The sequence below is a fragment of the Pseudophryne corroboree genome, chromosome 5 (genome assembly GCF_028390025.1).
Source record: "Pseudophryne corroboree isolate aPseCor3 chromosome 5, aPseCor3.hap2, whole genome shotgun sequence".
Classification (NCBI taxonomy): domain Eukaryota; kingdom Metazoa; phylum Chordata; class Amphibia; order Anura; family Myobatrachidae; genus Pseudophryne; species Pseudophryne corroboree.
In genome coordinates this window covers 44,093,648-44,107,890 of record NC_086448.1, presented here as the reverse complement: position 1 = coordinate 44,107,890, position 14,243 = coordinate 44,093,648, and the positions used below count along the sequence as shown (strand labels likewise).

Sequence of the window (14,243 nt, the reverse complement as noted above, 5' to 3'; positions counted from 1 at the left end):
ACTACTCAGCCACACAATAAGATCTCTCGCTTACGAGCCTGCAGCAGCGCCCCCCCCCCCCCTCCTCACCACCTTGGCAGGATGGCTGATATTGGGGGGAGGGGGGAGAAGAGAAGGGAATGGCTGATATTTTGGGGGAAGGGGGGGAGGGGGGTGGCTTATATTATGGGGGGGGGGGGCCTGATATTGGGGGAGGAGGATGGCTGATATTGTGGGGGGGGGGTGCCCATCTATTATTGTGTGCCTGTTTAGTTGTTGCCTGGGGGTGCAGATGGATACTGCTGAGAGGGGAGCCATTTCTTTTTACAACTACCGCTGGGGCCAGGACTGCCAACAGGCCTGTCACCCGCAACCACACACGTGCGGCTGACGGTGCTGTGGAAGTGCACTGGGTCCCGCCGTTGCGCTGAAGGGGGCTCCCGATACAGTGTCGGACAGAGTTGCCTGTATGACAGTTTGTGGTGGGGTAGTGGGGAGCCCAGGAACCGTCAGTGTGGCGCCCCTGTTGTCGACACTGTGAGTCCACCGCGCACCTGCAAGCCAACACATGGTGGGGGGTTTGCAGCGTTTTTGCTTGCGCCTGTCTGTGCCGCCAAGGTGGGGAAGGTGGGTGTGCTACATTGTGGCTTTGTACGGATGACCGGAGGGGTACTGTGGGTACTGCTGTCTACCCACCACCGGTACGTCGCCCTACCACGGGTGGATGTGGGAGGTGTTGCTGGGATTGTGACCCAGGTGGCTTTGGTGCTATGGGGTTAGGGTGGCAAGTGTATGCTGCTCACTTATGCAGCAGTCGGGGTGGGGGGTGTCTGGCCCATCAGTGTCTGCATGTGGAAGTTGGTGGAGGGGGGGTTGGCATTCACCCCCCACCCCCCCACAAATACAATTGCCTCTACCTTCAATTAATGCCCACACCTTCCCTGCACACACCCCTACCCCCCAAAAAAAAAATACCCTCCACCCATTCATCACATATCAACACACTCCACCCATGCACACCTCCACCTCCATCCCCCTACCACCCACAACCACAACTCCATCATACACTGCACGTCCTGTAACCACCCCCATCCCTCACCCCTAGACCAATACATCCAGTATAGCAGCAGCCACCCACCCCCACGCTATTCCGCAAACACCATACATCACTACTCAACCCTTTTTAGTAACCCACACACACACAACCACTTACCCCTCTACAATTGCACTCCAACACCCACATTACCTTCCACACCCTCCACAATCCTGCAACAACACACTACTCCTACTACACACCCACCTCCCTCCCTATACAGGCCACGCATTCTGTCAACCCATCACCACAACACTTTTCCCACAATGCACCCGTCACATACACAAGCACCAACATGCCAATTCATGCTCCCCCCACCCCCTCAAACTCCCACCCACACACCACACACCGCAATACCCTACACAAAGCACCCAAAACATAAAACACACACCCATGCCACCTTCCAACAAACTCACCCTACAGCACACACATCCCACTCCACCAACTACCACACCTCCTAAAACCTCACCAAGCCCACACCCCTAGACCAAATTCCTACACAGAAGACAGTGTTCACCCATTCACCATCACATTCCCTTTTGTCATACTACATCTACCCACGAACAAACCTCCCATTCCTCCACAACAAAGTATACAACACATATTCTACACCTTCACTTTTCTGTCAAGATTACGGCGGCATAGCCCCTTACGACGGTGTGAAGAGCACCTGTAGGGCGCGATGAATCACCTAGTTTAATAATAATTATAATAATTCACTACCTTGCTGCCAGGATTCCGGTAGATGGATTGCCGCTGCCGGTCTACTGACAGCCGGCATCCCGTCTGCCGGTAAAACATACCAGACCCTTGTGTAGGACCCTCGTTGTTCTGCCATTTGATACCTTCCTAATATTGTGGTTGTGATTAAAATAATACATGGACTATAATGAGCCAGCCCATGGTCAGTCACTTCTGTTGATCTTATTTGCTCATCGAGATTTGTTACTTTTAAACCCACTGTGAATTCTGTACCAGACGCTTATGGAAGTGAAACTGTGACATTGGATTTAAAGCTGTACTAATACTGTACATGTAAAATATATCTGTCACCTAAACAAATAAAAATAAAAACTTGTAGAAATCTTGTATATATTTCTCGAAACATGAATAATAAATTCCAGTTGATAAACCATATTCAGTATGTTGTGTGTCAACTTGTTATGCGGTGTTGTACAATTATTAAAATATTTTTTTTTTTAAATATGATGGGAAGAACTATGCTGTCGTTAAGAGTTACCAGCAACATAAATGTACTATAATGGTAGGAAGATTTTTTTCTGTGCTCACATCTGGGCCAGTGTAAATTTGCAAGTAACTAGCTAAATGGAGACTATTTTTTCCATATATATATATATATATATATATATATATATATATATATATATATATGATGCAACCAAGTCAAGTAGTCAAGTCACCATTTAATAGGCTGCCTGCATTTTCTGATTCCAGTTGCATAAGTGTTGTTTACTGTATGAATCAGGAGGAATAGGAACGTCTGATGCCTTTGTTTTGAACACAATCTGCTTTATATCGGGGGAGATGTACTAAGCCATGCCATAGGCTGGGTTTGAAAAATGACAGCTTAGAGGTGGTTGGGTAGTACTTTATGAATCACTTTCCAAGGTTTAATACATCTGGCCCGTCATTTTTTTATGTTATATAGATAGATATGAGATACATGGGGGTAAATTTACTAAGATGGGAGTTCTATTTAAGATGGGATGTTGCCCATAGCAACCAATCAGAATTCAGGTATTATCTTCTAGAAGGTGCTAGATAAATGAGAAGTGGAATCTGATTGGTTGCTATGGGCAACATCCCATCTTAAATAGAACTCCCGTCTTAGTAAATTTACCCCATGGAGGGGACGGGGGGGGGGGGGGGGGGAGTTAAATGTAATAGGGTCTGAGATGCCACAGGCAAGGACACCTGTAATTTTAATGTGTCTATCATTTAAATGATTGGCACTAAAAATATGAGCATTCTCACCCGAAGTCCCGCACCTCTGGCAACTTGGACTCTATTATATTTACCCCATGGAGTGAGAGAGAAAGAAAAAGGATGTAAGAAGGAGGAATGAGAGAGGTAAGAATAAGACAAGAGGAATGAGGGAGTGGGAGAGGAGGGATGGGAGGGAAGGATAGGGGGTATGAGAGAGAGGACATAAGAGAGATGGGATGAGAGAGATGGGGGAATGATAGAGAATGTGAGAGGAAAATAAGAGCGAGAGAAATGAAAATGAGAAAAGGCAGCTGAGAGATAGAAAAGGAAATGAGTGAAAGTGGGATGACGAAGAGTAAAAAAACACAGGGAATAAGAGAAAGTGAGGGAATAAACGAGAGGGAATGAGAGAGTGAGTGAATGATGGGGAATTAATTTATGAATGAGAGAGATAAAGAGGGGGTGATTAGTGGGAGAGGGGTGATGAGTGTGTGTGTGTGAGAGAGAGACATAGAGAGAGGGATATGAGAGATGGAGATAGGGGAGTGAGAAAAAGGGAGAAATGAGGGAAAGCAAGCGAGAAAGAGGAATGGGAGTAAAAGAAGGATGAGTGAGAGAGAAAAAGAGAGGGGTGCGGGGGGGGGGGGGGGGGTAATGAGAGAGAGAGAGAGATTTATACATCTCAGACCAGTTGGTATGAACAAAAGTTTTGGTAGCCTTATTGTGTTGGATTGGTCCTATATACTGTAAATTAAAACAAGTTTATACAAACCTAGAACCTTACAGCCAACATTGCTCCTGTTATCTGTTGTGTTTTAAGTTACCAACTATTCTAGGCTTTGAAAGGCTTATTTTATCTTTGGCTAGTGTAATAGATTACCTGTAAGAAATCTGAAGGCTTTAAGACCAATTTATTCCCAATGGAAGCAAAAATATATATTTTTCATATGTTAAGCTGATGCTTACATATTTTACAAGGTAATTTTAATAAAAATACAAACACTTGTGGATTATTCTCTGCGATGACATCCCATTAGGTAAATGCCAGGCTTGACTGTTCCCTTCTTATCTTGCAGCACGGGAGATTACTATGATTATGGGCACGGGCTGGGTGAAGACTCATATGATTCATACGGTAAGTCTCCAGTTTGTTTAGTAAACAATTTTGGTGGTGTTCCAAACATGCATTCTTGTGTAAATAATATAGATATGTCTGTGTTAGCTCTGCTTATTGGCTGATGTCCCAGATTGCTTTGGGTGTATAAGCAAACTTGTATTTCACAACATGGTTTTACATTTTTTGTGTGAAGTCTCAAAAACTTAGGGGGTCATTCCGAGTTGCACATGCTAAGCCGCCGCCTACTGGGAGTGAATCTTAGCTTAGCAAAATTGCGAACGAAAGATTAGCAGAATTGCGAATAGACACTTCTTAGCAGTTTCTGAGTAGCTCCAGACTTACTCGGCATCTGCGATCAGTTCAGTGCTTGTCGTTCCTGGTTTGACGTCACAAACACACCCAGCGTTCGCCCAGACACTCCTCCGTTTCTCCAGCCACTCCCGCGTTTTTCCCAGAAACGGTAGCGTTTTTTCACACACTCCCATAAAACGGCCAGTTTCCGCCCAGAAACACCCACTTCCTGTCAATCACTCTCCGATCACCAGAACGAAGAAAAACCTTGTAATGCCGTGAGTAAAATTCCTAACTGCATAGCAAATTTACTTGGCGCAGTCGCACTGCGGACATTGCGCATGCGCATTAGCGACTAATCGCTCTGTTGCGAGAAAAAAATAACGAGCACTGAGATAAATCCAAAAAATTTATAAAACATTTTTGTACCTATTGCTGTTTTGACCACTGGACTTTGGGGGTCATTCTGAGTTGATCGCTCACAATTTTTTGCAGTGCTGTGATCAGATAGTCGCCGCCTATGGGGGAATGTATTTTTGCTTTGCAAGTGTGCGATCGCTTGTGCAGCTGAGCGGTACAAAAACAGTTTGTGCAGTTTCTGAGTAAGTCTGAACTTACTCAACCGCTGCGATCACTTCAGCCTGCCCGGTCCCAGAATTGACGTCCGACGCCCGCCCTACAAACGCTTGGACACGCCTGTGTTTTTCCAACCACTCCCTGAAATTGGTTAGTTGACACTCATAAATGCCTTCATCCTGTCAGTCTTCTTGCGATTGGCTGTGCGAATGTATTCTTCATTAAATCCAACGCCCAGCACCGATCCGCTTTGTACCCGTACGACGTGCCTGCACATTGCAGTGCATACGCATGCACAGTTTTGCCAAGTTTTGACCTGATCACAGCGCTGCAAAAAATAGCTAGCATGCAATAAGGTCGGAATGACCCCATTGGTCTTAATACAATTCTCTTACACTCTATAGAGACATAGGAAACTACACCCCCAACTTGTCCTGACCACTGGACATGATCATAATACATCTATTACACCCTATACAGACATAGGACACTACACCCCCCAACTTGTCCTGACCACTGGACATGATCATAATACAATTCTATTACACTATATACAGACATAAGAAGCAACCACCCAACATGACCTGACCAATGGCCATGACCATGATACATCTATTACACCCTATACAGCAGCACTACACCCCAACATGATCCGACCACTGGCTATGACCATAATACATCTATTACACCCTATACAGACATAGGACACTACACCCCCAACATGAGCTGACCACTGGCCATGACCATAATACATCTATTACACGCTATGCAGACATAGGACACTACACCCCCAACATGACCTGACCACTGGACATGACCATAATACATCTATTACACCCTGTACAGACATAGGACACTACACCCCAACATGACCTGACCACTGGCCATGACCATAAATCATCTATTACACCCTATACAGACATAGGACACTACACCCCCAACATGACTTGACCACTGGCCATGACCATAATACATCTATTACACCCTATACAGACATAGGACACCACACCCCCTACATGACCTGCCCACTGGACCTGATCATTACAGTATACAATTAAATTACACTGTATATAGACATACATATGTGTCCTCCTATGTTGTTGCTCACCTCACTCTAAATAACCCTTCACAGAGCACCAGGTCCTGGGCGGCTTGGCCACAGTGAGTGGCATTACGCTCAAAATGTGCATCCTATATGCAGAAATAAATCAACTCTAAGCAACAAAACTGTTTTGCAAGTGTATGCAGAGCACTGTAATGAGCAACATTTGTACATCTGTGTGTCACTGAGTTTGAATCTGTACATAGAGGGCACTGATGCAAATAGCCACCACTTTCTCCACGCTAAATTCGGTTGTGCTTAATCTGTGAATTTGTATGTGTGTGGAACCAATTCCCATGCAGCTAAATTTGTAGCCTTCCATCTATGGTACAATGAGTGTGGCTTTTACACTGAGTCTGCAGTGTGTATAATATGCACAATTGAAAGAAAAATATGGGATTCTATTGCTTTCAGGTTTCTTGCACTATGTGGCATCAAGATGCTAGATATGTGAGGATACAAATGCAGGACACTACACCCCCAATATAGCCTGACAACTGGAAATGATCATAACACAATTCTATTACACTCTATTACAGTTACCCTTTACCCTCCAACATGACCTGACCACTGGACATGACCATAATACATCTATTACACCCTATACAGACATAGGACACTACACCCCCAACATGACCTGACCACTGACCATGACCATAATACATCTATTACACTCTATACAGACATAGGACACTACACCCCCACCATGACCTGACCACTGGATATGACCATAATACATCTATTACACCCTATACAGACATAGGACACTACACCCCCAACATGACTTGACCGCTGGGCATGATCATAATGGATCTATTACACCCTATACAGACATAGGACACTACACCCCCAACATGACCTGACCACTGGACAAGACCATAATACATATATTACACCCTATACAGACATAGGACACTACACCCCCAACATGACCTGACTGCTGGGCATGATCATAATGCATCTATTACACCCTATACAGACATAGGACACTACACCCCCAACATGACCTGACCGCTGGGCATGATCATAATGCATCTATTACACCCTATACAGACATAGGACACTACACCCCCAACATGACCTGACCACTGGATATGACCATAATACATATATTACACCCTATACAGACATAGGACAATACACCCCCAACATGACCTGACCGCTGGGCATGATCATAATACATCTATTACACCCAATACAGACATAGGAAACTACACCCCCAACATGACCTGATGACTGAATATGAACATGATACATCTATTACACCCTATACAGGCATAGGACATTACACCCCCAACATGACCTGGCAACTGTACATGACCATAATACATCTATTACACCCTATACAGACATAGGACATTACACCTCCAACATGACCTGACCACTGGCCATGACCATAATACATCTATTACACCCAATACAGACTTAGGACACTACACCCCCAACATGACCTGACCACTGTACATGACCATAATACATCTATTACACCCTATACAGACATAGGACACTACACCCCCAACATGACCTGAAGGATGGACATGATCATAATACATCTATTACACCCAATACAGACATAGGACACTACACCCCCAACATGACCTGACCACTGGACATGACCATAATACATCTATTACACCCTATACAGACATAGGACACTACACCCCAACATGACCTGACCACTGGACATGACCATAATACATCTATTACACCCTATACACACACAGGACACTACACCCCCAACATGACCTGACCACTGGACATGACCATAATACATCTATTACACCCTATACAGACATAGGGCACTACACCCCCAACATGACCTGACCACTGGACATGACCATAATACATCTATTACACCCTATACAGACATAGGACACTACAACCCAACAAGACCAGACCACTGGACATGACCATAATACATCTATTACACCCTATACACACACAGGACACTACACCCCCAATATGACCTGACCACTGGACATGACCATAATACATCTATTACACTCTATACAGACATAGGACACTACACCCCAACATGACCTGACCACTGGCCATGACCATAATACATCTATTACACTCTATACAGACATAGGACAATACACCCCCAACATGAACTGACCGCTGGTCATGACCATAATACATCTATTACACCCTATACAGACATAGGACACTACAACCCAACAAGACCTGACCACTGGACATGACCATAATACATCTATTACACCCTATACACACACAGGACACTACACCCCCAATATGACCTGACCACTGGACATGACCATAATACATCTATTACACTCTATACAGACATAGGACACTACACCCCCAACATGACCTGAAGGATAGACATGACCATAATACATCTATTACACCCAATACAGACATGGGACACTACACCCCCAACGTGACTTGGGTCAAGGTTTTTACTTCTTTAAAATGGTTATATTAAAAGTAGGACTGTAGAGTGTGAGGCCTGGCTAGGAAAGGGGGAGGGGGCGCCATTGTGCCCCTCACTCAGGAGCAGATCAAGGGGGAGCATGATCAGTGCAATTATAGACTGCTGCTGCTGTTGCGAACACAGCAGTGTGTGTTGCCCTGGAGAGACAGGCAAAATCCACTGACAGGTAAAGGGGAGGAGGAGGGCAGGGCTAGTGGTGGACTGGTGCCTTGCTGGGCCCCTCCAACAGGTCCAGGTAATTAGTATCCACTCGCCAGTGCACCACTGAGTATAGGTATTGCCTTTTCTGTATTTTGCTACACTTTACATTTTTGACCCAAGATCTTTTGTTACAAAGTTATACTCAACATCAACTCAGCATTTTGTGTTATGACACCATATGTGGACAGTATTGCCTGCATTCACAATGACATTGAGCCTATCAGTGTCAGAAACTGTGTCAAAAACTTCAACTCAACTGATGCCTGATGGATAGTGATGGGAAATGTTGCTTCACACAACATTCCAGAATATACCATGGATTATTGGTTGGGTTCATATCTAGTGTCTGATAACATCATGACATTGTTATGCTACTCAAATTGGGCTACAACATTTGCACTATGGATGGGCTTATTGTCACTCTAGAAGACACCTCTTCCATCAGCTAAGCAGTAGGTTAGGATGATCACTTTCTACCATTACTGAGTTATTAGCATTGATCTTTGATTCTAAGGAATGACCCCAAACCATGTCAGGAGAATGAGCCCCACAAAAGTATGGAACCAACAAACTGCACAGTGGGAAATGGATACTCTGTAGAGTTCTATAGATTGGAGTCACTTATCATTTTGGCAGGGACATTGTAGAAGGTTGTTAATATCAACATATTACCTTTAGTCACTTCATGGTACTCTATTTCCTGTGCACAGTATAAAAAAAACACTGAACTTTCAAACATTCATGCCAAGCAAGATGAGTTTACATGGCAATCCAGCAATGATTTGTTGCTCAGTTGAATTTTTGTTGCACTGTATTTGATTGAACTGGCCGGATGTGCCCAAGGTTGAGATTTGCAGTCACATGTTCTGCTGATGCTCACCTTTTGTACCTCAAACTTCAAATTAACAAACAGATTTCCTGATCCTTAACTGTGTGCTACTATTGTTTTTCCCTAGAGTTCCAAGATCACATAATTTGCGAAACATTAGAACATTCAGATATCTCGTTCACTAAAGCTCATACTAAACACACTTTGTCAATTGCCCCAATTTTGTTTTATTTACCCCTCTTTTACTTTTTTCCTCTTCCTGTGCCCCTCTTTCTATTTTACCAAAGTAGTCTTTAACACCACTACATAATCAGACCTTATTCAGAACTTTATAAGAGAAACAATCATGGCTCTGCCTAGACTTGAATTTATTATATGGCTATTTAACGCTGGCTCTTTAAGACTGTTATTTAGCTTCACACATTCAGAGATGGATGCTGCGGCATCCCACATTGCAGTTTGCCTATATCTGCATACTGCGCATGCGCAGCGGTTGCATTGCACCTGTGTGGCCTCAGACATTGTGGCTGCATCCCGGAAGGAGGCAGCTGCAATGTGAATGCCAGTTGCAGGCCTTCATGGGGCAGCGATGCGGCACTAGGGGGGGTGTGGTGGGCCTAACAGGGGAGCGCCAGGAGTGTACTGCATGATGTCACATGCAGCCGCTTCAATTTAAAGAATGGGGTGGACCACCTCACAGCGCAGCCATGGGTCAACCTTAGTTTGATGCATCTGCAGTGTAATTGAAGAAGCATCGTGAGGCAACACCATACATGCTGTGTGGGCCCCAAGCATGTGAGATGGATGCAGATCTTGCTGTGTGTGCAGCGATCTGCGTCTATCTCTGAATATGGTCCTTGGTATGGTACTTCCCTCCTTTTCCTCCCCCCGCTCTTTTCTCTTCTTACTTTTGACCTGTTTTTGTCTGTGGTCATGTTTCCTTCTTTTTGCATTTTGGTAGATATATGAGGGCACATCTTTTCTACATAAATGTGTTCTCATACAATAAGTCTCAATACGATATGCAGCGACAAATGCCTGTCACGAAGGTCCTATGCAACTCTGCTAGCATTAAGTTTTCTTTTTTGCCAAAAATGCATCTTAATTACAATGCAATATGACTAGCCTGCACCAGGAAACTGTACTGATTATTTTGCTATGTGACCCTTATAAATTGTGTGTGATTGAATTTGTATATGGAGCACAACTGAACTTATATTGAAAAAAAGCTGCAGCTGCCACATTGTCGCACTTTGTATACAGATTCAGAGAATCAATCTCACACAGTTATACAAGTATAGCATATTCAATGTATCAGATTAGTACACTGGTGCATCCTAGCCACATCATGTTGCAGCAAAGATACATTTTCGGCAAAAAGATGCATGCTCCTAGCAGAATCTCACAGGACAGGACCTGGCATGATGAGAGGGGATGTTTGGTGAGACTGCAGCAATGATGTATGAGCACACATCTGTACATTAACCCATTGTATTATTTTTTGTGCATGTCTCCATGCTTTTCCTTGTATAGGTATTCTTCTTTGGAGATTTTTGTTTGTTTAAAATATAATAAACATATAGTCTCTTGCAAAAAAATAGTAGACCATAAATGATTACATATAATTAGTATATACAAATCTAATACCAATACTTAACCAAATAGCTGTAATTGTACCTAAAGGCAGGGGTTCTCAAACTGTGTGCAGTGGCACCCCGGGGTGCCTCAGGACATTTGCAGGGGTGCAGGACCAATTCAACTTATTTATGGTCAGTGTAATAGTCAAAACCAGAGCTGGTGGTTGGCAATCATAAAATATGTGGACAAACAGAAGCAAATTTGTACCTCACCACACAACTGAACCTAAGGATGACATAAACGCAATTGACTTCATTTAAATATTTCTTTCTAAATTTCTCAGAAACTTTTGGCCTTGGGGTACCGTGAAAAAAATTCTGATACTCTAGGGTGCCGTAATTCAAAAAAGTTTGAAAACCAGTGCCTTAAGGTGTGAGTGCTGAGTTTAGCTGACTGCTAGTTTTACAAAAAGACACTGCATTTTGCCTGTCATACTTGAGGTTAATTAGGCTGGATGAAGACCATTTGTGAACAGAAAATTTTACAATAGGATTATAGTACACTCTAGATGTTGATGGTTTTATGCATTCAAAACACATTAATGTGGGTTTTGTTATCTTACAGATATATAAATCTCCCAAGTCCTAGGTTTCTGGTAGACCTCAGCGGTCCCCTAAGAATTTACCACGTGTTGTGCCTCCCACAGTATTTTGCCAAGTTGACCTGCTGCAGAATATCATCTTAATAACATTATACTACTGTCACCATCTTCCATAGTAGAATGATGTTCTAATGATGTGTAGTGTTGGGCTTGTGCTAACCATAGGACTTTGCATAGAACTCAAATTTAAAACTCATCTCCAGCTATAGAGTCTTACTCCACGTGATATCTGTGTCTCTGACATGCCTTCCAGCAAATTATAAGTGAGATAGAGTATCATGTGTTTCCTTTCAACAGTGTTTTTTTTTCAATATTCCAATAAAGTACAGATTTTTTAAAGTGTCCAAGCTCTTATTCTCAAACGGATTTCCCCACTTCTGAAAAGGAAAATTGTGTTCCTGTCAGATTTACCATAGGCTCTTTGGTGTCCTCTTTAATGTGTGTACTTCATACATACATACATACATACATACATGTTTAGTTTGATTAGATGGATTGTCCTAGACAAATGCTTTTTTATCGTCATTATTCATTTATGATAGACTTCACAGTGCTCCAGGTGCTTTTTAAACCACTTTGAAACTTCTTATATCTTGGCTTATTATCTATAACCATACTTTAACAATTGCTTTGAAAGTTGTATGGTTTTCATGTTGAAGCTCTTTGGTCTTCATGTTAAGCTCTTGTTGTGAAATACAATAACCATGTGTGTGACATCTTACAAACTGGTGTTATCTTTTTAGAATTTTTGTTTGCCATTTTGTTAAATTAACAAATAAATCCATTTTTAATTAATGATATAAGAATTTTTTTTAAAAATGCCAAAGTAATACTGTATATGCTTTTATATTCTATGTGCATATGAACCCAAAAGGGCATCCAAAGTGTATTTTTTGTTTGAGCATCAAGCAGTGAATTCTGGTTGGAATTGTAGATTTTTCAAAAGTAATAATAGCATTCAGTATGAATTTGTTTAATAAAACAATATGACATACTATCAACAGTGGCAGAATAATACAGCATACTTTTTAATACAGTCAAAATGTAAATAAATCAGTAGTTTTGCTCAAATGAGTGGTGTCAAACACTAATGCATGTTATGGACGGATGACAAATTTGACATTACTGTTATAGCCAGTCAATTTGGGGTGCAGAATTTACAGTTTGATTTTTTTAAAGTATGAATAAAAATGACTTCTAATGAAATATCCAAAATATAGACCTTGCCGCTATTTATGAGAATATCTTCCAAAGTTTGAGAGAAACTGATTCAAATAAAGAATACATGGTAAAATAATTAATTGTATTTATCAGGACAAGAAGACTGGGCAAACTCCAGACACAAGGCTGCTTCCTCAAGAGCTACAAAAGGCACCTACAGAGATCAACCATATACAAGATACTGATTGTACAGTCTGACGTGAATTAAACCCTCTCCTCCAGTCCTGTTTACTGTTCAAAGTAATTTTTTTTCTATGAACGCTCATTTCCTTTCCATTAAAATCCTTCTAAACCTGACTGAAAGGATGGACTGAATCTAAACATTTTTTTTATTTATCTTTGAAAAACCAAATGAACAAAACATTGTAAACCAACCTTGTTATATACGATAGTCTGTATTTGAAAATAGGTGGTCAAAAGGATGAATTTAACTTTTAACTAGTGTTAAACCAGTTAGATTGACTAAAAATGTTAATCCATTCTTTAACATAAGCGTAACCTCTTATTTAAAGGGTTTTTGACAAACTTTAGTTTCAGCTTTACTTTAACAATTTGCTACTTTTCACTTGTAAAACTGCATAAATGAAAAGAAAAAAATCACAAATGCAAATAATGTGGTATCTTTTTGTAACAAGTCTTGAAATGTACTGTAGTGTTGAGCAAAGTTTACTGTTGCTTAATACTAATAAACTTTTGAAAAAAAATGTGTGTGAAACAGTAATTTTATGTATCATTTAAAAAAACTAAAATAAATAGTGGTAAACAGGAAAAATATTTCTAACACTGATATTTATAAAAGGTTGACATTAAACATTGTGCAGTTTGTCTTAAATTTGGTATAAAACTAAACACTCTCACAGTATCACTCTAAGAATAAATGCTGTATAAATGGTATTGATCTGCTTAAGTACCACAATAAAACAATGCAAAAAATAATGTATTTAAAATGGTTTTAAATTAGATTGAGTTTTCTGAAGAAAAAAATGTGACTAGTTTTCATTTTGTTGAGCATTTTTTCACTAGTGCAACTTTGGAATTTATAAGAATTTTGATTCCTTAATGAGAACTTCGTACCGTGATGGGAGCAATTAGCACAAAGCTTTTAAAGACTTTCTGACATGACTAATTGAGATCGCTTTCATCCGCGGCAGAGGATGTGTAACCCTTAAAACGATCTTCATTTGCAAAGG

General features: G+C 41.6%; 1 protein-coding gene across 4 annotated transcripts in view; it reads left to right on the top strand.

Moving 5' to 3' along the window:
• Positions 1–14,243, top strand: part of KHDRBS3 (KH RNA binding domain containing, signal transduction associated 3) — a 187,061-nt gene that overhangs the window by 154,069 nt on the left and 18,749 nt on the right. The window contains exons 9-10 of one of the 4 annotated variants that reach the window (XR_010177569.1): positions 4,096–4,154; positions 13,147–13,293. Coding sequence is in view for 3 of the 4 variants with exons in the window: in XM_063921231.1 (XP_063777301.1) it covers positions 4,096–4,154; positions 13,147–13,238 (151 nt within the window). In the remaining variant the exon portion in view is untranslated. Of the gene's footprint in view, positions 1–4,095; positions 4,155–11,795; positions 12,408–13,146; positions 13,948–14,243 lie in introns of those variants that run through there. The other 3 variants (XM_063921231.1, XM_063921233.1, XM_063921232.1) reach the window with 3 other exon arrangements.